The 21563-nt window shown below is 41.9% G+C and overlaps 2 protein-coding genes and 1 non-coding gene across 3 annotated transcripts; 2 read left to right on the top strand and 1 right to left on the bottom strand.

The window, feature by feature from the left end:
* The first annotated feature begins 2844 nt into the window (after positions 1–2844).
* TMEM167B (transmembrane protein 167B) lies at positions 2845–9692 on the top strand. Its single transcript, XM_025872341.2, has 3 exons — positions 2845–3004; positions 4958–5089; positions 5628–9692. Exons 1-3 carry the CDS (start codon positions 2995–2997, stop codon positions 5708–5710), a joined length of 225 nt encoding a protein of 74 aa, XP_025728126.1. The 5' UTR covers positions 2845–2994; the 3' UTR covers positions 5711–9692.
* On the top strand, positions 9279–9688 carry LOC112824716 (small Cajal body-specific RNA 2). The gene has a single exon (XR_003208515.1).
* Positions 9693–11121: 1429 nt separating the features above from the next.
* Positions 11122–21461, bottom strand: CFAP276 (cilia and flagella associated protein 276). The gene is made up of 5 exons (XM_025872618.2): positions 21000–21461; positions 12880–12996; positions 12271–12386; positions 11789–11919; positions 11122–11356 (listed from the first exon to the last, which is right to left on the bottom strand). The coding sequence occupies exons 1-5, from the start codon at positions 21459–21461 to the stop codon at positions 11286–11288; spliced, it is 897 nt and encodes a 298-aa protein (XP_025728403.2). The 3' UTR covers positions 11122–11285.
* Positions 21462–21563: the final 102 nt, after the last annotated feature.

Here is a 21563-nt window from a genome sequence, read left to right as displayed (position 1 = left end):
TGGAAAGATTTTATTCGAGACACAGAGAGAGAGCATGAGCAGGGGGAGAGGCAGAGGGAGAGGGAGAAGCAGGCTCCCTTCCAGCCGGGAGCCAGATATAGGGCTTGATCCCAGGACCCTGGGATCATGACCTGAGCCAAAGGCAGACGCTTAACCATCTGAGCCACCCAGGTGCCCCAGTTAATATTTTTTAAACAAATGAACAACAACAACAGTAATAACTAGCCTTTATGGAGCACTTACTTCATGCCAGGTATTGTAAACAGTAATTCATCTACTCCTTCAACGACCCTAGAAAGAAGCAACCAATACAACCCAATTTTACAGAAAGAAAACTTGAATTTAATTTTTTAAATACAAAATTCTTGATATAACAAATTTTGAAACAAAAATCTGGTGAGATTAGTTTTATTCAATAAAAAGATAAAATACTTTATAAAACCTGGAAAAGAAAAAATGTGGTAGAGAGAGAAAGAAAGAAGGGCATAAATGTCAGAGTGGGCAGAAGGAGTAGGAAGAAGAAAGACACATAGAAAAAGAAGAAACAGAAATGGGCAAATTCTGAGCAGAGAATAAAATAACTAGTTATTCAGAGTAAGATATTGTGGTCTATCACTGTCCTTTGAAATAGTAACTAGACAACTAATTAATCACTCTTCTCAGCTCTTCAACTGTCATGACTTTGTCCTTAAACTTTATTCTTAAATTCTGAGATCAATGGGGAAAAAGACTTATATTTCAGAGAGTGACAAAAATTGAAATGGTTTTGGGGCACCTGGGTGGCTCAGTCGGTTAAGTGGCCAACTCTTGATTTCAGCTCAGGTCATGGTCTCAGGGTGGTGAGACTGAGCCCTGCATCAGGCTCCGAAATCAGTGGGGAGTCAGAGTCTGCTTGAGAGTCTCTCCCTCTCCTTCTACCCCTCCCCCTGCTTGTGTGCTCTCTCCCTCTCTAAAATGAATAAATAAATCTTTTTAAAAAAAATTGGAGTCGTTTCCTTCTAGTACAAAATGAGGAGATAGAGTTATCACCAAAACAGTAAATGGCATGAGCAAAAACTGTGAAAGCAAACAGCACTATTTGAAGAATACAGAAGTCTTTTCACAGCTGAAGCCTAAAGTCTACCTGGGAGAACAGTGGAAAGTGCTGCAGGAAGGCCATAAATAGCAAGGTAAGGAGGTAAATAATATTTAGCAGCCGGTGGTTGCTGTTACCGGAAACAACAGTCGTGATTTGGAGCAAAATTTTTAGTCCTCAGTTCAGAAGACCAGAATTATTGCTACAGTGTGACACTGGGTAGTTTTACCCTAAACCTCAGTTTATCTCCAAAATAGGATAATAAGATACTTGTGAGGATGAAATAAGATAACACAACAAGGTGTGTTGGCTTTGGAAATGTCAAAATGTTCTACGAATGTAAGTTTTCACTGCTGGAGGATAAAATTGATGCTTAAAGAAGACTGACATAGTAAAATCAGTAACATGATGGCTGCAGGATTGAAAAGGGAACAATCTGAATGACATCTTGAAAAAAGCTAACTGACTCAAAGATGGCTTACAAATTTAAACTTTAGTGATTGGGGGAAAGGAATATTAATCCTAGGAACTGGGAAATCGGAGGGGAATTGCATTTGGCTTTAAACATTTCAGATATCAGAAGAACATCTATTAGAAATGTAAGATTGGAGCTTGGATAGACCATCAACTTAAGAACTCTGCAAAGAGGTAGTAGTTGAAACCATGAAGAGAATAGGTCGCCTGCTGAGAGTTAATAATGAGAAAAAGAGGGTGTAGGTTTCTTAGGAACATCTATATTTAGGTGGAAGAACCTGAGTAAAGACAACAATTAGGTGCAGGTCAGTGATGCTAACACAGTTCAATAGTATCCAAAAAAGAGGAGAAATTTTTTAGTTGAAGATGAGCTACATGATCAACCCAAATTAGTGAACATGAATGTATTTAGGACTTGGTTTGGGCTCTATGGGTGCAGGGAATTAACGATTGCTCGTGATATTATTAGTGCTGATGCTGATTTAGATAACAATTGATGAAAGATTCAAAGGCCAAGACAACTAGGAATTTTTATGTTGTTTTTGAGTGGTTGTGAGCAGTTCATTTGGGCAGGGGGATTTGCATGTGTATGTGCATAAATATATCTGGCCTTGTCTTAGGTTTTGTCCCCTATGTCTCCCCGTCCCACCCCCGCATTTATTTATATTTTTGCAAGGAGTCTGTCTTGCATCAGACTTCTTTTGGCTTGTCTCCACTCCAGCTCTTAGAAGGAGGCATTTAGGAGCTTTCTTTTCTTTTCTTTTTTATTCACGAGCGACAGAGAGAGAGAGAGGCAGAGAGAGAGAAAGGCAGAGGGAGAAGCAGGCTCCCAAGGAGCAGGGAGCCCGATGCGGGACTTCATCCCAGGACTCCAGGATCATGACCTGAGCCGAAGGCAGACGCTTAACCATCTGAGCCACCCAGGCGCCCGGGAGCTTTTTTTTCTGTAACGAAGCAGGCCGCAGTCAGCAGATTGGCTCTGCAGCAAGACCGGCACTGAGTTGCTTTAGGACCTTGTCAAATCACTGGTAACCTTACTTAGAATTTCAGCCTCGGAAGACTGAGTTGAACTCTCGCCGAATTTTATTTTTTTATTGGGGGTGGGGAGAGAGCGCGCGCGCGAGAGCAAGCATGAGCAGGGGGAGGGGCAGAGGGAGAGGAAGACAAGGTTACCATGGCCACTTAGGAAGCTTCTCGGATGGCGCTCTTACGCGGGCGTATGCAGCAAGCACCACCCACACAAGTTCCCTAGCTCCGCAATCTGCTAGCCACTCCTGATTGCATTCGGCGCTCGCCTCTCTGCCCTTGCGCCTGCGTACTACCCCTCCTACCCGTCGTTGCGGCCCCGATCGGGAAGTGTCAACACGGAGCTGGGTTCCCCAGTCTTCGCCTCTATCACTTACAGCTGATCCCGGAACCCCTAGCCAGGCCCGGGCCCAACCGCCATGACGAACGGTGAGAGCCAATGTCCAGAGTGGAGAGTGGGAGTAAGGGACGAGGGGAAACGTGGCGGGCGGGACCGGGACTGACGTGGCCATTCTCCCCGCCCCCTCCCAGCCCAGCCCCACCATGGCCTCTCAGTGCCCGTAACTCTTGTCGCCAGACCCTTCCGCGGTTCCCCCGTCTCGTGACCATCTAGAAATACCAGTGCCTCTCGTCTCCACACCCCGAGTCCTCAGTTCCTAGCCTGTGCTTTCTCTTCCCCCTTCATAGAAGTTCGTTCTAGCCCTTGCAAGACTCCTAGGCAGGCCAGTCCCAGTTGGACTATTGCTTTAGGACCAGGGGAAAGAGAGGATCCTCCTTTCAGCCCCCTGCGTTCTCATACTTTCGGACTGTAGCCTCATTGGGAGGACCAGGAAATCACAGAGAGGGTCAAGCCTCACACTTCCTGGGGGCAAATGTAGACCCTTAAACAAAGTTCTCCTTGTTTTTGAAAAAAATGCCGGTAAGCTTTCTCTTGTTTGATTATAAAGTCCTGCCTGAGTGATCCCATCTGGAGACCCTGGCTAGTGTTGCAAGGGTTGGATTTAGACACTGCCTCTTCTAAACGATGTGGCAGTTGCAACCCTGTTTATCCGACCTAATTTTCCAGACGTTTTCGGACACTTTATAGACATGATTTCCTAATTCCAGGGAAGTGCAGGAAGCAGGACTTATATGGTCTTTAGAGTCAGCTTTATAGGAAAGAAGAGAAGGCCTCCTAGTATGATTTGAGGGGCACAGGAAAGCATTTCTCAAGAGTACCTTCTCCATAAGCCTCGCAGTGGAGACTCAGATTTCACCTCTTTGTGAATTTTGGCATTGTCTGCAAGAACTTATGAAAGTAAAAGAATAATACATTAAATAATACATTAAAGCATCATTGATCATAAGAATTTAGTGTATGTGTTAATTTACTGGGCCCTTTCTCATATGACACCTGGCTGTGAGATAAAACTATCTGGAGAGAGGGAGATAGAGTGGTCCAGAACTGGCAGATACTGATTATGTAAAATATCCTTTTGGAGCTTCCTGGGCAAGTCACAGGTCTGAGGCACAGTACCAGAAGGGACATTTCTGGGAGGAAGAAATCATCTGAACCAGGAAATAAGAGAGCAATCTGATACATAATAATCACTGAGTAAATTTTAGTTATCTTCCCTCCTTTTATGGTCTGAAATTTTTTTTTTTTTTTTTTGCAGTTAGGTGCTTCATTGTGCTTACATGTACAAGAAATAGCTTGTTTTACATATGTAAGAAATAGAACTAATTGTTCAAAGCTTTTTTCCACAATTGTTCTATGTCGACACCTCAGATACTTTTTTTTTTTTACAAGAATCTGTAGTTATTCCAGCAGAAATTTGGTTTGTAAGTAGAGTATCATGCATGAGGTATAAGATAAGCATAGGAAAACTGTAGTTTATGAATTCTAATCCTTGCTATTTCCATTAAGCTTTACTTTCGCCTTAACGTATTCTTCAACAAATGCAGATCTGAGAGACTTGGCTAACCATCTGGCTCTCCTTTAGCACATGAGTGATTGATAATAGGAACATGGGTACTTTCCTCAGCTCAGGCTCCAAGGATTCTTACACTTCTCTCAAACTGTTACCAACACTGGCCACTGGCCATTCCTGGGAGATTGATTGCACTAAAGTGATGCACTTTTCTCAGGACTTGTAGCTCTTGAAAGGGGAGGGGAGGGTGCAGTGAAATCTTTGTGAGGGAATTGTCTACAAGCAGTTTGGGGAACAATGAAGTAACCTTGTTAGTCCCAGGATTTTGGCTCCCTCTTGTCAAGGGTTGGCATTGCTGGTTGATTTTATCACCTGGATATTATATTACTCTGTTCTCCTTGGAGTTCTCAAATGGGATCACAAGCTAGATTAGTACCAAAGGTGTGTGTGTTTGTTTTTCTTTCTGTAACAGTGTACTCCTTGGATGGGATTCTGGTGTTTGGTTTGCTCTTTGTTTGCACCTGTGCTTACTTCAAGAAAGTACCTCGTCTCAAAACCTGGCTGCTCTCAGAGAAGAAGGGAGTTTGGGGTGTGTTTTACAAAGGTATGATCTTCTCTGGACAGGGAGAGGAGATGGCCATCTCTGCACAGTGGGGTGCTACAAAGTGTAGCGGGTGGGGCAGGCTGGCATTGTATTTGGTTCCACTTTTACATAATCATTTATTTTAGCATCAAGGTAATTTTAATATTCTCCATGGAGTAAAAGTATCTAAATTAAAGCCATTTAGACTGGACTAGAACTGTTGGAATAGTTTCCCAATGAAAAGGTTTTCTGAATTTCTGGAAAGAATATATTGGAGTCTCTTTTTAAGTTTCAACTCAGATGCTTTTTTTTACTTTTTATTAAGGGTAAATCCTACCTACCTAAATCTTTTTTTCAAAATAGAGCAAAATACAAACAGTATATTCACCTAGAACCTAGAGCTTAAGGATAGTACTTAAATGTATCCCCGGGTGGGTTCTTGAGAACCTTGATAGGTCTCTTTGTCGTGACTAGAGATTTCAAAATACCACCTTGAAAGTGAGGACTTACATGAAGGGCAGGGTGTGATTTCTTTTCTCTTTTTACTTTTGTCTGCCAGCCGCTGTGATCGGAACCAGGCTGCATGCTGCTGTGGCAATCGCCTGTGTTGTAATGGCCTTTTACGTCCTGTTTGTAAAATGAATTCCAAAGCATCCATCTCATCAGCTGCCAACCAAGAGGATGAGGGTGAAGAAACTGTCCGGGGCCTGGGCCCAGCGTAAGAGAGCTCAGCTAAAATCATCAAAGTCCCCAAGATGACACCACAGAATCTACCCCTACCATATGTGGGGAAAATTCCTCATGGTTACAAACATTATTTATGCTTTAGGGGACTCCAGAAGGCCAACTTCCTTTGCTCTGTGTGTGAATCAGTCCTCAGCAGAGAGCATATAATGTCCAGATAAATTAATATCCCACGGTGATAAGATTACATACCTCCTACATAAAAACCTGTCACCTATTCTGTTCTTCAGCCCATCATCAGGATCTTTTCAAACTGAGGCTCATTAGGGAAGGTCATAGGCTGTATTCACACCTCTTGGAAGGAGAGAGAATTTTCAAGACTTGACATTTTTTTTCACTGTTTGATTTGGATTTGGCAAATTGGTGGGGGCAGGGGTGAGTGGGTGGGGTGGAGAGGGGAGGACAGGAGTTATACAACGCCAAGGAAATTTTTTGGCTTTGGAAATTTCTCTTTCATATACCCATCTGGGAACATAAGAAAGAGGCATGGTCCTAACTGCAAACAGAGAACAGATGAAATAGCTGTGCTGTGTGCTGGTAGCTCGAGAGTTTGCCAAGAAAACCTGGGCCTACATAAGATTTGGGAATTAACTGTCCATGATGAGACCAGAAGCAGTAACTTAGGTAAGGAAAAATGTTCTGTTCACCAGTATCCCCCAAAGGAGACTTCATCCCATCAGGTGGTATATGGAAAATGAATCCATTGTTGCAATTTTCCTGAAGCCTTTTTATATGCATTACTGAGTGCTAAATAGTGTTACTCAGTCTTAAGGGGAAAGAGAAAGTATTGAAGAAATAATTTTTAATATATTTGCAGTTAGGGTAAAAGAAATCTAGTATATAATTCATACACTAGTGAAGTCAACTAGTATAAGAATGTATTGTGATGTTAGATGGACGTTTTGTCATGTTATCCAAGACACAACCTTATTCTGTGTTTGAGTCTGGATTTTTATGGCAATTTTTAATTGAGCACTTGTTTTTCTTGGGCAACTCTTAGTTTTCCGCATATTGCAGTACTCTAGCTATCTCTTGGAAATTCTTTGTATTCTAAGAACATGATAAATTCAAATGAGTGAGAGAAGATGCTGATATTCTTGGGCATGTTTGGAAAGTTCACAGAATCCACGAATAAAATGAGGGTGTTTTCTAAAGTAAAGGAAAACAGATGTTTGCAATGGAGATTACTGGGCTTTTCTATGGATATGGTTACTCATACACAAATCATTTTAGATGACTCAATATTTGAAGGGAAGACTTCTCCATTTAAAAAAAAGAGAGTGTTGGTCTAAAATTATTGTAAAAAGCAGGCATCAACATAGGAACAAATTGAATTGTCCGTTACAGTAAAACTTGACTGTGGACAGTTTAGTTGTGGTTGACCCCTGTGTGGCAGGAAATTGTGTTTTGTCTTTTCCCCAAAGAAAAGCTGCTAGGAAGTTTAGGTTCCGATATAGACAGTTTAGTGCTTTGAGGGTTTCTAAAGGTGTAAAAAGTCCTCAAGTAAACACTACATGTCTAATCATCTCAGAGTTGTGGCTTTTTTGTCTCTTCAAGAACTGGCCTGCAGGGTAAATTCACTGATTCGTATGTTTTCCATTGTCACTTCTGAGGATCTTCCACATGAGGGAAAGGACATCTATTGGAACAGAAAGGAAGAGTTACACCTTGTAGGTGTGTTTGGGACCTGTTGGCCAGCAGGAACGTTATTCCCTGGAAATACAGGTTCAGCATGTTTTGCACTTGTTACTTTGTAGCTTTAATGACTTGTTTTCCAGTAGGGCTAATGTCTCTGAGCTTGGTGAGGAGAGCTGCTTCACTTCACAGTTCTAGTTGTTCAAACTGATTTTTACAGCCTCCCCGGTGGGTCATCTTGACCTAAATTGTTATATTTTGAGATGTTTTCCTATGAGAATGTACCAAAAAGTGCACAGAATGAAGGTAATTTACAGCAAGAAACAAATACACAGCTTATTTCTTGCCTTTATGTAAGCAGATAAGCAGAAGTTTTAACTCATTACTTTGGTTGATGTGTCATATGTTTTTCGACTGAAAATGGTAGTGTTCCTCTGAGGGAGTTTTTTAGGGGTGGAAGAAGGGGGATAGCAGTATTGCCTCAGATTCAAACTGGCATCACCATAAACCCTGAATGCCAGGGTGGAGTGAAGTCAGCCTTTTATAGTTAAAATACAGTTTTTTATTCACCATTGTCTGCACAAATCCTTGAAAATAAAATTTCTTTCCCTACGATTTTTGTCCACTTATTTGTCACATGATCAATTCATTGAACTTTGTTCAACACTTCCCTTGGTTCTACCCAAGTATACCTTTTTAGTTTACATTAGTGAATATCATTATTCTTGTTGACCCCTTGTGATGGTCACCAAATATATGATAGTTCAGAATTTATGAAGGTGTAGTTTTCTCCTTTGAGGGAGCAGATACATGTATCAGCTTACATATATAAGCATATATATACCAATAAGTTTGAGGTATGTTAAATAAGGCAGATAACACTCAATACATTTTATCTACCACTGCTATTAAAATAAAATATTATCTGCCATTACCAGCCATAAACTTCTTCATTCAAATGAGGTTATCAGGTTAACCAGCCATGCACCTAGAAAATCCTTCAGCCAATGGGATTCTGGCACATATATGGATAGTTTCCCCCTATTTGTTTATTTCAAGTGTATGGTGGAACTGGCAGTTACAAATTATAAATTCACAAAATTCTTCTGATTTATCCACACATACACCTTTTTCATTGAAGAAGGAGAAAGAAGAAACTGAGACATTAAAATTGTGTTCCCTGATGTGAAAGGAGCTAATTCTCATTATATAATCACTACTTTTTTTTCACTACTCGTTTGGGAGTTTGAAAGTTGAAAGTAAGTGAAGGTTCAGCAATATGATTGCCATAGCATCAAGTTCTGGGTAACCAGGGGGCTCTTGTAAATGACCGGGATATGCCTTCCTACCTCTGTGCATTTCACAGTTATCCTGACTACCAAGACATTGGATTTAAATAATCTATTCTCACCTTTCCCTTTGGTAAAATGATGTTTTCCGTCTCCCCTGGGGGAAGGAGCTCCTGGGGAAGCTGATACTGGTTAATGACCAGGATTTGCCTTCTCCATGGGAAAGCAGTCAGTCACCTATAAATCTCCTAAGACTAAATCATTTTATATTCAGAAGTTGGACCAAAAACTCGGGTCAAAGATCAAAGGGAAACTACAGATACGGATATAAATATGTCCCCGCACAAAGATCATAAAACAAGCACGATTTAGTATTGCGGAAATTTGTCCAGCTTTTCTCTGGCACCTGGGTTCCCCTCCGAGCCACGCGGGGGCAGCAAGGTGCATGCCGGACGAGAGCCTGTGCTCAGTGGTTCCTCCCAGAATCCTCCGAGGCAGAGGAGGGGGCGGAGGGATTTAAAAGAGGGTGCGGACGTCCGTTTCTTTCCCGGAGGGAGAGCGGCCTGGGGCGAGGGTGGTTTGTGTTGTGGAGCGATTCCGCTTGGAAGGCGCGTGTGGGCTGAGTGAGTGGACGCGCGAATGTGTGAGTGTGCGCATGGGGCGTGCAAGGCGAGTGCGTGTGCCCGTCCCTGAGCCCCTCCCCCCGCCTACACCTTGATCTTATTTGATCGGGTTGTGACCCTAGCCCCGCCGGGCCGATCCGAGATGAAAAGTTACCCTCCTGCGAAGCTCCTTCATCGGGGCGCTGTGCAGCGAGGCCCCTTGGGCGGCGGTAACGCCGCGGTCCCGGAGCCGGTCTTACGGGGCCCGGCGCTCAGAAGTGATGAATTGATCAGATAGACGAGGCCGGGCTTGTCCCGGGCCAATGATTATCGAGGCGATTCTGATCTGAGCCCGGCCCCGGAGCGCGGCTAAGCGTTAACAGTTGGCGGCGGGCCCCGGCGTTGGGGGGCGAAGGCGGGGTTGAAGGAGCCGTCGCCCGAACCGCGGGAGCAGGGAGGGCACGGAAGCCTTGTTTGCTGCTGCAGTGTTTTTCCTTAGTCTCTTCCCTTTTTTCATTTCGGTCCGACTTGTGATGGCCCTTTGTATGGTACTAACACTGGTGCCCCCCTGTACAGCATCTGCTGCTAAAGGTTATACGTGTGTGTGTATATATATATATATTCTCATGAATATATATATATTCATAGGAGAACTTGCAGAGTTGATAAGAATTAAGATTCCAGGGACCCGCCCCAGATTTACTGAATTAGAATTATTAGGGCGGTCTATGAGTCTGTTTTTAAAAGCATCGATGTATGGGTCACGGTAATAAATTTTTTAATAATTTAGTATCAACCTGCATGAGATGATTAGCCAGAGAGTCACCCCTCTCTGCCGCTTTCAGCCATTCTAAATAATGAGAAAAATTTGATATTGCCACTTGGCAGCAGATATTATCTGAATAGGTTGGAGTATCGTGGAAGAGGGGCTGCGATAGTTTGATGGAATTTAAGGACCCTGTACCTGAGTAACAGGAAGAAACTGTTTCATCTCTGAATTATTCAACAATGCATATGCTGTCCAAACTTAGAAATGGGAATTTACCCTACAATATTCTGAAACATCTGCAATTTCTTGCCCAATCTAACAGCAGGTTCCCCTGAGTAACTTATAATTTTAGAAACCACATTAATGTATGTTTTTAGGTACCTTCAAGCCCAAGCACCAGCTTGTTGAACCACATGTATAAGAATCAAGGGCTGTATTTCACAGCACAAACTGACAAAAGGGAATGGATTCCCAGGCAAGAAGACGGCAGAATTAGAGAATGAACAGTGGCAAGGAGCCAGGTCCAGGAAGATGGAACCCTTATGGAAAAGTAGAGCCCAGCAGATGACTAAATCCAGAAGGTCTGAAACACGTTAAGTGTGACCTCAGCATAAATGTTAACGCTAGAGTTACCAGAATTATGGTAAGCTCATTAAGAGAATGAGCTACGTCCACTCTTGTTTCCCCAACACTTAGCTCAGTGGCTGACATACAAGTTTGCAAGAAATGTTGAAGGGATATTTCTATGTTTGGAATGAGTCCAGTTTACAAAATAGGAATACCTGTCCCCTGCCAAACACAGTACTGTTTGTTTTTTTTTTTTTAAGTAGGCTCCACACCCAGCCCAATGTGGGGCCTGAACTCATGACCCAAGACCTAAGACCTGAGTTGAGACCAAGAGTCAGACGGTTAACTAACTGAGCCACAAAGGTGCCCCATGTGCTGTTTTGTTCTAAACCCTTAGCTTTTCAGCAAGATGACGCTCCAAATTGCAAATATGACCAACAGGACTAGTTTCTAGAAGTTGGGAAACTTCCATCCCACATTTTAAGAGCAGTCAAGTGGCAACTCAGTCCACGGGTAACACACTTGAAGCTTCATCCAGCACAATTCTATTTAATGGAGGTGGGCAGCAGGATGTTCCACTATGATTAATTTAGTCCAGGGACCTGTCAACATTAGGTAGAGAAGAAGCCACCATCATCCTTTCGGGAGTAGCCTCCATTGGTGGCTGCAGTGTGAGGGGACACTGTGGAGAAAAGAGAACGGGGTAGGCTGTGAATTTCAAATCCTTTGCCTTTTCTGGGAACCTGTAATCATCCATATGTTTCTGGGTATTGTGGAGAAGGTTCTTGTATTGCTGGGGAAACTGGCCTATAGAGAGGACTGATGGGAGATAGCTATAGGTCTTCCACTCCCAGGTTTCTGCCCTTTGCTAGACATTTTGTCTGCTAGACCTCAGCTGAGTTAAAAGGTCTGAAAAATGAATGAATTCATTTCCTAGCTTTAGGCAGTATATCCTCTGGTATTCTGATGGTGTGCCAACTTAGTCACTTATTCCAAGACCTTCAGTTATCCCTGAAGTTCCCTAATGACCAATCACCTCAACTCCCTGATTCCTAGGTCAATTTTAAAAAACTCTTGTACCACCCATCTGCCCATCCAGTCTTCTAACCCTTACCTATGGATCCCTGGATGCTGTGGATAGACTCCGTCTTAGGGTTGATCCAGTGTCTGATGTTAGCTCGGGAAGTGATGGAAGGTGGCGGAGGAGGGGGTAAAAGTTCTCCAGGGAATTGGGTCTTGATGATTCTGGAAGATGGTATGGGGAAGAACAGGGGAGAGTGAAATCAATCAGAAGAAGAAAGGAGAGGAGGGAAAGATAGTTGCATGCAGCCTCAGAAATAATGCAGCCAAAGGCCCTTTTTACCCTCTGGGAATTAACTGAAGATTTTGTTTATACAGATAACAGTGCTGGAGGATCTCTGTTTTAGTTAATAAAAATACAGAAATTGCATTATAGATACAGATGTAAAAAGCACAGAAATGTGTATACAAATGAGTTCCTGTTGATTATCTTTGTTATTTCCCAGGTGACACTTTACCTTACATGACTGGATGGCATTGTCTTTAGGGTGGAGAGGCTCTGCCTCCACCACTTACCCATGGGTATCCTGGGTGGTCTCCTGGTGTAAGAGTATCTCACTTTTGTTCTTGAATGTCCCTGTGTGGTGGTTGTACAAGGCTGCTAAGCGGAAATCCAGGTCATCCTTTGGTATCTACAGAGGAAGTCAGTCCCCGCAGGGTTAACTTGCTACCTTTACCCAAACTCTAGTCTTGTTCTGTTGGGCTCTACTTTTTCCCCCAAAGCAGAGTGAACCCCTTTTGGGCCTGAGGTCCACCAACTCCTTACATACCAAAGACATTTTAACTCTTGTCAGTATAATGAGGGGTGAGCTCTCACAGGAGATATGGAAATCATACTGTTCTTCACTTGGGCTTAATGGGCCTTACCTCATTTATGGTTATAATCAGAAGAGTGAAAAGTCTGGTAAGAAAATGATTTGCTCCAGATAATCAACTGGAGCAAAACAAGCCTTCCAACTTCCCAGAGCCCAGATAAATTGGTGTTAGGTTTTAGATTTGGTGTAGGACCTTGGGCTGGGGACAAAATAAAGATGCTGATGCCATGAAGGACAGACTACCTTTCAAAAAAGATATTCATGAGTTTTAAGCAGAAGTAAAGAGAAATCGCATTTCAATGCTAGGTACCTCAGGATCAAAAAAATAAATATCCCGCCTCATGGAGGTGATTGTGGGAGCTGAGCTGAGCCGACTCCAGGGTTCCTGTTGCTGAGCAAGGTGAGCTGGGTTCTTATATGGCAGTTTCTGCAAAAGAGAAACCACACGCAGGACCTGGTTACAGGAGGCCTTGCTGATGTGATAGCTTTAGCGACATCCATCTCCTTATTCATTTCTATTTTAACTGAACCTCAGAGGGATATCTTCAAAGGGAAGAACCATATGAAGCAAGACTCCCAGGCTTTTGATGCTCCTAAGTTTTCAATCAGAACTGACAGAAGTAGGCCAGGAATACAGGAAAAGGGGTGGAATGGGACAGGGTGAAGAATTCAGAGAAGAAAGAAAGATGAGTTCAGGTTTAGACATACTGAATTTGAAGATAAATTGTCCAAATGCAGTCAACAGGTGGAAAATGGGAAGTGTGCAACTTGGAGGAGAGCTCAGAACAAGTAATAGAGGTCTGGAGGTCATCCACTCGAAGTAGTGGCTGATGTCTACAAAAAGGAGTGTGGCCAACAGCGCTCATGATTGCACAATATTATAATGCGGAGGGGGGAGGAAAGAGAAAGGACACTAAGGTAGTCAAGAGAAGAATCAGGAGAATGCAGTGTCTAAGTAGAAAGAAAAAGATTGCAGTAGGCAAGGAAGGGTCATTGTGACTGCAGAAGTGTCAAAGAAAAAGTACACTGGACAGTCAGTATTCTAAATAGAACCCCATAAGCATGAACGTGAAAAGCACATAACTGATTTTGTCATTTAATGTAAAATGCCATATTGTTCACTGTACTCTAGTACCTACACCACGACTTAACACATGGTGTTCAAAAATGAAATACTGTTTGAATAATGACTGAATTCCAGTGAGTACAGCTTCAACCTAGTAGAAATCGAATTCAACCTATCCAGTGTTGGAACCCCCCTCCCCTCTCTATATGGCAGTGCTGTGTAACTCAGGTCAGTTAGACATTAATTGAATAGTATGTACCAGACAGTGGGCTATCACCAAAAAAGATGACAAATGAAACAAGAAAACTGCAAATATATGATGCAAACATAGGCAGCTCTCCTCTGATTCGTTAAAGTCTACACAAGCCTCATCATGTCCTCATTCAGCAGAAGGATGAGACTTTCATTGAGAAAGTCAAGACTGTCAACCATGAATACCATCCTCACATCCAATGTCCTTCCAACTCAAAGAAAGGGATGTAGCTTTTACTCAAGGATAACCCTTGTGAATGGAAAAAGATATTCCATTCAAATGGAAGCAAAAAAAAAAAAAAAAGCCAGGTAGCAACACTTATATTAGACAAAATAAACTTTAAAACAAAGACTGTAGCAAGAGTCAAATAAGGGCTCTACATAGTGATAGAGGCATCAATCCAACAAGAGGATATCATAAGTGTGAATATCTATGTACCCAAAATAGGAGCACCTAGATACATAAAGCAAATATTAACAGATATAAAGGAAGAAACTGACAGTAATACACCAATACTAGGGGACTTTAACACCCACTTACATCAATGGATAAACCATCCAGGGCGCCTGGGTGACTCAGGTCATGATCCCAGGGTCCTGGGATCGAGCCCCGCATTGGGCTCCCTGCTCAGTGGGAAGCCTGCTTCTCCCTCTCCCCCTGTTTGTGTTCCATCTCTCACTACATCTCTCTCTGTCACATAAATAAATAAAATCTTAAAAAAAACAACAACCATCCAGACAAAACTAACAAGGAAATGATGGCTTTGAATGACGCATTAGATCAGATGGATCCAACATATATACACACACACACACACACACACACACACACACACACACACACACACAACATTCCATCCAAAGCACTAGAATACACATTCTTTTCAAGAGCACATGGAGCATTCTCCAGGACAGATCGCATGTCAGGCCACAAAACAAGTCTCAATAAATTTAAGAAGACTGAAATCACATCAAGCAACTTTCCCAACCACAATGGTATGAAACTAGATATCAATTAGGAGAAAAAAAACCTGGAAAACACAAACACACAAGGCTAAACAACATGCTCCTAAGCAACCAATGGGTCAACTAAGAAATCAGAGGAAATAAAAAAAAATAGAGAAAATGAAAATGAAAACACAACTGTCTGTCCAAAGTCTTTGACAGTTGTGGGATGCCTGGGTGGCTCAGTTGGTTAAGCGTCTGCCTTCAACTCAGGTCATGATCCCAGAGTCCTGGGATCGACTCCCGCATTGGGCAGGGAGCCTGCTTCTCCCTCTGCCTGTTGCTCCCCCTTCTTGTGCTCTGTCTCTCTCTCTCTCTCTTTCTGACAAATAAGTAAAATCTTAAAAAAAAGTCTTTGAGAGGTGTAAGGGAATTTTATAGTGCTACAGGCCTGCCTCAAGAAACAAGAAAAACCCCAATCTAATCTTATACCTAAGAAACTAGAAAAAAAGAACAAAGCCTAACAAAGAACCAACAAAATTAGTAGAAGGAAGGAAATAATAAAGATCTGAGCAGAAATAAATGAGAGACTAAAACACACACAAAGATCAAGGAAACCAAATGAAACCAAGAGCTGGTTCTGGAAAACATAAAATTGATAAACCTTTAGCCAGACCCATCAGGAAAAAAAAAAAGAGAGAGAGCAAAGGCTTAAATAAAATCAGAAATGAAGGAGGAGAAATAACCAACATTACAGAAACAAAGAATTATAACAAAATACTATGAAAAATTATATTCCAACAAACTGGATAATCTATAAAAATGGATAAATTCCTGGAAACATAGAATCTTCCAAAACTAGGGGTGCCTGGGTGGCTCTGTCGTTACACATCTGCCTTCGGCTCAGGTCATGATCCCAGGGTCCTGGGATTGAGTCCCGCATCGGGCTCTCTGCTCTGCGGGAAGCCTGCTTCTCCCTCTCCCACTCCCCCTTGCTTGTGTTCCCTCTCTCGCTGTGTCTCTGTCAAATAAATAAGTTAAAAAAAAATCTTAAAAAAAAATCTTCCAAAATTAAATCAAGAAGAAATAGAAAATTTGAACAGACCAATTACTAGTAACAAAATTAAAATGGTAATTAAAAAAAACTGCCAACTAACAAAAGCGCAGGACCAGATAGCTTCACAAGTGAATTCTACCAAACATTTAAAGAAGAGTTAATACCTATTCTTTTGAACTATTCCAAAAAATAGAAGAGGAAGGAAAACTTCCAAAATAATTTTACAAGGCCAGCATTACCCTGATACCAAAATTAAACAGACACTATGAATGAAAGAAAACTACAAGCCAATATCCCTGATGAACAACAGATGTAAAAATCTTCAACAAAATATTAGTACACCAAATTCAATAATACATTTGAAGGATCATTCACTATGATCAAGTGGGATTTATTCCAGCAATGTAAGGGTGGGTCAGTATTCACAAATCAATATGATATATCACATTAACAAGAGGAATGATAAAAACCATACGATCATCTCAATAGATGCAGAAAAAAACATTTGACAAAACACAACATCTGTTTATCATAAAAAAAAAAAATCTCAACAAGTGGTTTAGAGGGAACGTATCTCAAGACACTAAAGGTAAATATGAAAACCCACAGCTAACATCAATTTCAATGGTGAAAAACTGAAAGATTTTCTTCTAAGTTCAGGAACAAAACAAGGACATCCACGATCACCACTTTTATTCAAAATAGTACTGGAAGTCTTAGCTACAGCAATCAGACAAGAAAAAGGAATAAAGGCATCCAAATTGGTAAGGAAGAAGTAAAACTCTCACTATTTGCACATGACACGATACTGTATATAGAAAATCCTATAGACTACCAAAAACTATTAGAACTAATAAATTAATTCCCTAAAGTTGCAGAATACAAAATTAATATAAAGAAATCTGTTGTGTTTCTATATATCAATAACAAAGTAGCAGAGAGACAAGTTGAAAACAATTGTATTTACAATTGCACCAAAAATAATAAAATATCTAGGAATAAATTTAACCAAGGCAGTGAAAGACCTATTCTCTGAATTATAAGACACTGATGAAAGAAATTGAAGACAGCACAAATGGAAAAATACATCATGCTCATGGATTGAAAGAATTAATATTGTTAAAATGTCCATACTACCCAAAGCAATCTACAGATTCAGTGCAATCCCCAACAAAATACCAATAGCATTTTTCACAGGACTAGAAAAAATAATCCTAAAATTTATGGAACCACAAAAGACTTTGAATATCAAAACAACCTTGAGAAAGAAAAAAGCTGGAGGTACCACAATCCCAGATTTCAAGATATAGTACAAACTATAGTAATGAAAACAATATAGTACTTGGGGCATCTGGCTGGCTTGTTTGGAAGAGCATGCAACTCTTGATTTTGGGGTCATGAGTTCGAGCCCTACGTTGGGTGTAGAGATTGCTAAAACAAATACATAAACTGAAAAAAAAAAACCCAATATAGTACTGGCACGAAATTAGACACACAGATCAGTGGAACAGGATAGAGAGCCCAGAAATAAACCCATGCTTATATGGTCAATTTATCTATGAAAAAGGACACAAGAATACACAATGGGGAAAAGACAGTTTCTTTGATAAATGGTGCTGGGAAAACTGGGCAGCTTCATGCAAAACAATGAAATTGGGTCACTTTCTTACACCATACACAAATACAAAATGAAAATGGATTAAAGACCTAAATGTGAGAACTGAAACCATAAAGTTCCTAAAAGAAAACATAGGTAATAATTTCTTAGACATTAGCCTTATCAACATATTTATGGATATATCTCCTCAGGGAAGGGAAACAAAAACAAAAATAAACTATTGGGAATACACCAAAATAAGTTTTTGCACAAAGGAAGCCATCAACAAAATGAAAATACAACCTACTGAATGGGAGAAGATACTTTCAAATGATATATCTGATAAGGAATTAATATCCAAAATATATAAAGAACTTACAAAACACAACACCAAAAAACCCAATCTGATTAAAAAATGCATAGACATTTTTCCAAAGGGGACATAGAAATGGCCAACAGACACATGAAAAGATGCTCAACATCACTGATCATCAGGGAAATGCATACCAAAGCAACAATGAGGTATCACCTCACACCCATCGGAATGGCTAGTATCAAAAAGACAAGAAATAACAAGTGTTGGGAGAACGTGGAGAAAAGGGAGCGTGTAAATTGGTGCAGCAATTGGGGAAAACAGTATAGAGGCTCCTGAAAAAATGAAAAATGGAAATGCCATACAATCCAGTAATTCCAGTACTAGGTATTTACCAAAAGAAAATGAAAACTCTAATTCAAAAAGATATATGCATTATATTTACTGCAGGATTATTTACAATAGCTAAGATATGGAAGCAACAAAAGCACCCATTGATAGATGAATGGATGAAGAAAATGTGCTATCTATATATATCTATGTATAGCTTCATTCTTTATCCATTCATTTATCTATCTATCTATCTATCTATCTATCTATCTATCTATCTATCCATCGATCCACAATGGAATATTACTCAGATTTTTCAAAAGAAAAATCTTGCCATTTTAGACCTCATGGATGGAGCTAGAGGGTATTTGCTAAGTGAAATAAGTCAGACAAAGAGAGACCAATATCATATTATTTCACTTATATGTGGAACCTTGAAAAACAAAACAAAACAAACAAAAGCAGAAACAGACCCATAAATGCAGAAAACAAACTAATGGTTGCCAGAAGGAAGGTGGGTGGAGAGATGGGTGAATTAGGTGAAGAAATTAAGAGATACAAACTTCCAGTTATAAAATAAATAAGTCACAGGCATGAAAAGTGCAGCATCGGGAAGAGAGCCAATACTATTGTCATAACGTATGGTGACAGCTGTTGACTACACTTACTGTGGTGAACCCTGAGTAACGTATAGGATTGTCAAATCGCTATGCTGTACACCTGAAATGAATAGAACACTGCATGTCAACTACACTTCAAAAGCAATAATAAAAAGAATAACCTTTCTTCCCTGAACCTAGCCTTTCCCTGTGTTTCAGAGACCGGTACCATCCTGGCATCCATCCCCTATACCCAGCTTCTCTCTCATTCCTTTATCACTGTCTCGCTACCACTCTATCACCTTCCCTGCAGAACTAGACTTTTTCAAGAGTCAACATTTACTATCTTCATTTCCTCCCCCTTTCCGTCCCCTCTATAGCCACAGCAGTCTGGCCTCTTTCTCAAGCAAGCACTGAAACTTCTCTTGCTGGTGACCAGTGATCTTTATTTCAGCTAGGTTAGGTGGATCTTTTCCAGATCTGATCTTATTTGATCTCTGCATTTTCTGGCACCATGATTCTGATTCTCTCAAATGTTCTCTCCATGCTCTGTGGGTCCAGCTCCTCCTGCCTCTAGCTGTTACTGCTCAGCTCCCTTGTCAGCTCTACTTTCTCCCTCTGCCCCTTAGTGCATTCTCCAGGGGTTTGGTTTCTGTTTTTCGTATTCTCATTCACTGGATGAGCTTATTCTTTCCTATGGCTTTGACCACCACATGGATACTGCGGCTTCCAGATATACATCTTCAACATAGAACTCTCAACCATGTTCCCTGCTACTCATCTCCACGTAAATGTCCCACAGGCACCACAAAAAGCAACATCTACATAACTGATCTGAACATCTTTCTCCCAAACCTGCTTCCCCTGGATGCCTCCATTCAGTAAATGGTATCAATCAAGCCCTCGGAAACCTAGGAGCTATCCTAGACTTGTCCCTTCTCTTGGGCCCATATCCAGGCACAAAGTTTCATCAGTCCTGCTCTTGGCAAATTTTTCACATCTACACCCCATTGCCATCCCCTGCTTTAGATCCATTATTTCTCCTGGAGATTGCTGCCTTCTGAGGCTCCTGCCTCCTTGCTGATTCCTCTTGTCCCCACTCCCGTTCTATCCAATCTACTGCCATTGTGCTAAGTCACCCATTGATTGTGTCACTCTAGTGCTTAAAATCCTGACATGATGCCCCAGCATCTCCATGATGGAATCCTAGCTTACTAGCACGGTGTACAGAGCACACCCAGCCCAACAAGGTGACTCCAGCTTCTGCCCTCTCCCCTCCTCCATCTCACACTGATGCTCCAGCCATTCTGGATTCTTTGGCCCCAAACAGGCCACTCTTTCTCTCCTTTTCACGTATGTGCACCTGCCGCCGCCGTGCCTTGAATGTCTGGCTCTTGTTTCCTTCTTTCTAACTCACATTCCACCTCCTCCCTCACCTGGCCCAGCTAACTCATGTTCGGATGTGAAAACTCACCAGCTCTGGGAAGCTTTCCTTTAAGCTCCCAGTTCTCCTGACACACGATGTATAACTCTGTCACAACACATGTGCTATTGTGCGAGCATTTTTGCTGCTACTGTTGTCAGCTTTTCTACTAGAGTTTCTCTAAAGCAGGAGCCATATCTAACTGCTCTCTACATCCTCAGTGTTGAGCAGAGTGCCCGGCATATAGTAAATGATAAATGTTGAATAAACAAAAGGAAGCTCTTTGATTCTTCTATCAAGCCACAATTACTATTGAATTCACCTTATTTTGCACCATTTCAAGCATCCCAAATACTTCTGCCAGAAAAAAAAAGATCATCTAAATTCCTCAAATCACTGACACACACACAAAAACACATTCCAGCATTAACCAAAAGACTGAGGTGGTGTGAGGGCAGATGTATAAAGCATGATCAGGTGTCTTCCAGAGCATTCTCTCCCATTCCATATCTCATATCTCTCCAGAGAACAGGTTTCCAAACAGGGCAAAGGGTGGCTTGGTGGGACCTGGGCCTGATTAATCCACATATTATACCAAGCATCGCTTTGGGCAGCGAGAGCCCCTTATTCCTCTGGGCTAGCGCTCAACTTCCCTCTCCTCAAAAACATCTCTGAAACGTTAGCAGATCTGAATATGGAGCCAAGGAGGCAGCCAGAAAACAAACTTCTCCGGTACCTGACTCAGTGTCCTCACCAGAGTGCTTTAAGTTACCATCTCTGCCCATCACGCCAACAGAAAGAAGAGTGCCATCGACCTTGGTGGGAATCTACACAAGAAAGCACAGTACCTTGGAAGCCCCGAGTTTTCCCAGGAAGGTATCATCGTTATCCAACGTAGGGTGCTGTAAGGGGTCTCGGGTGAAAGGCATGGTAAAATGCGGAGTGAGCCGCTGGTGTGAGGGATGGGAAGCCCGCGCAGCCGCACACAACGCACGCGGAGGATCCCGGGTCCCAATTGTTTGGAACGCCCAGTTTCGGTTGCCCGGCAACTCTCCCGCCATCTGTGACTGAGGTGAGTTCCCTTCGAGAAGGGCGCCACCTGGCGGTCCAGCGCGGGAGACCCCTCGGAAGGAAGCTCCGGGGAACGCAGAGGGGAAAGCGCCATCGAGCGTACCAGGGAGGCCTGCATTTACACTTGGGAGCCTTAGTCGAAAAACGTCGGCCTCCCGGCTTGCAGGACTTCTACAAAAGACTTCAGTTGAGTAAAGAAGTCCTAAAAGATGGCTCAGGAATTTCCTTCTCCCTCGCATCTAACGAAAGAATTTTTCAAAGCAAGGAGAGAATGAAGATGTTAAGAGACGGAAGAGCCCTGGTGTCGTACTTGGAAAATTGCAGGCTAACGCAGACGCTCC

The sequence above is a fragment of the Callorhinus ursinus genome, unplaced genomic scaffold (assembly GCF_003265705.2).
Source record: "Callorhinus ursinus isolate GAN/ISIS: 27379988/994484 unplaced genomic scaffold, GSC_fseal_2.0 scaffold9, whole genome shotgun sequence".
In the NCBI taxonomy this organism is placed as follows: Eukaryota; Metazoa; Chordata; class Mammalia; order Carnivora; family Otariidae; genus Callorhinus; species Callorhinus ursinus.
Note: the sequence above shows the minus strand (reverse complement) of the source record. Positions and strands in the feature narration are given on the sequence as shown.

Excerpts from the sequence above, each read along its gene's own strand:
- TMEM167B (XM_025872341.2), top strand. Across the intron at positions 5,090-5,627 it reads TTGGGGTGTGTTTTACAAAG|CCGCTGTGATCGGAACCAGG; the intron begins GTATGATCTTCT and ends TTTGTCTGCCAG.
- CFAP276 (XM_025872618.2), bottom strand. The coding sequence starts at position 21,461 with ATGCGAGGGAGAAGGAAATTCCTGAGCCATCTTTTAGGACTTCTTTAC. Across the intron at positions 12,997-20,999 it reads GAAAACTCGGGGCTTCCAAG|AAACTGCCATATAAGAACCC; the intron begins GTACTGTGCTTT and ends TCTCTTTTGCAG. Across the intron at positions 12,387-12,879 it reads TTTATTTTTTTGATCCTGAG|ATACCAAAGGATGACCTGGA; the intron begins GTACCTAGCATT and ends CTTCCTCTGTAG.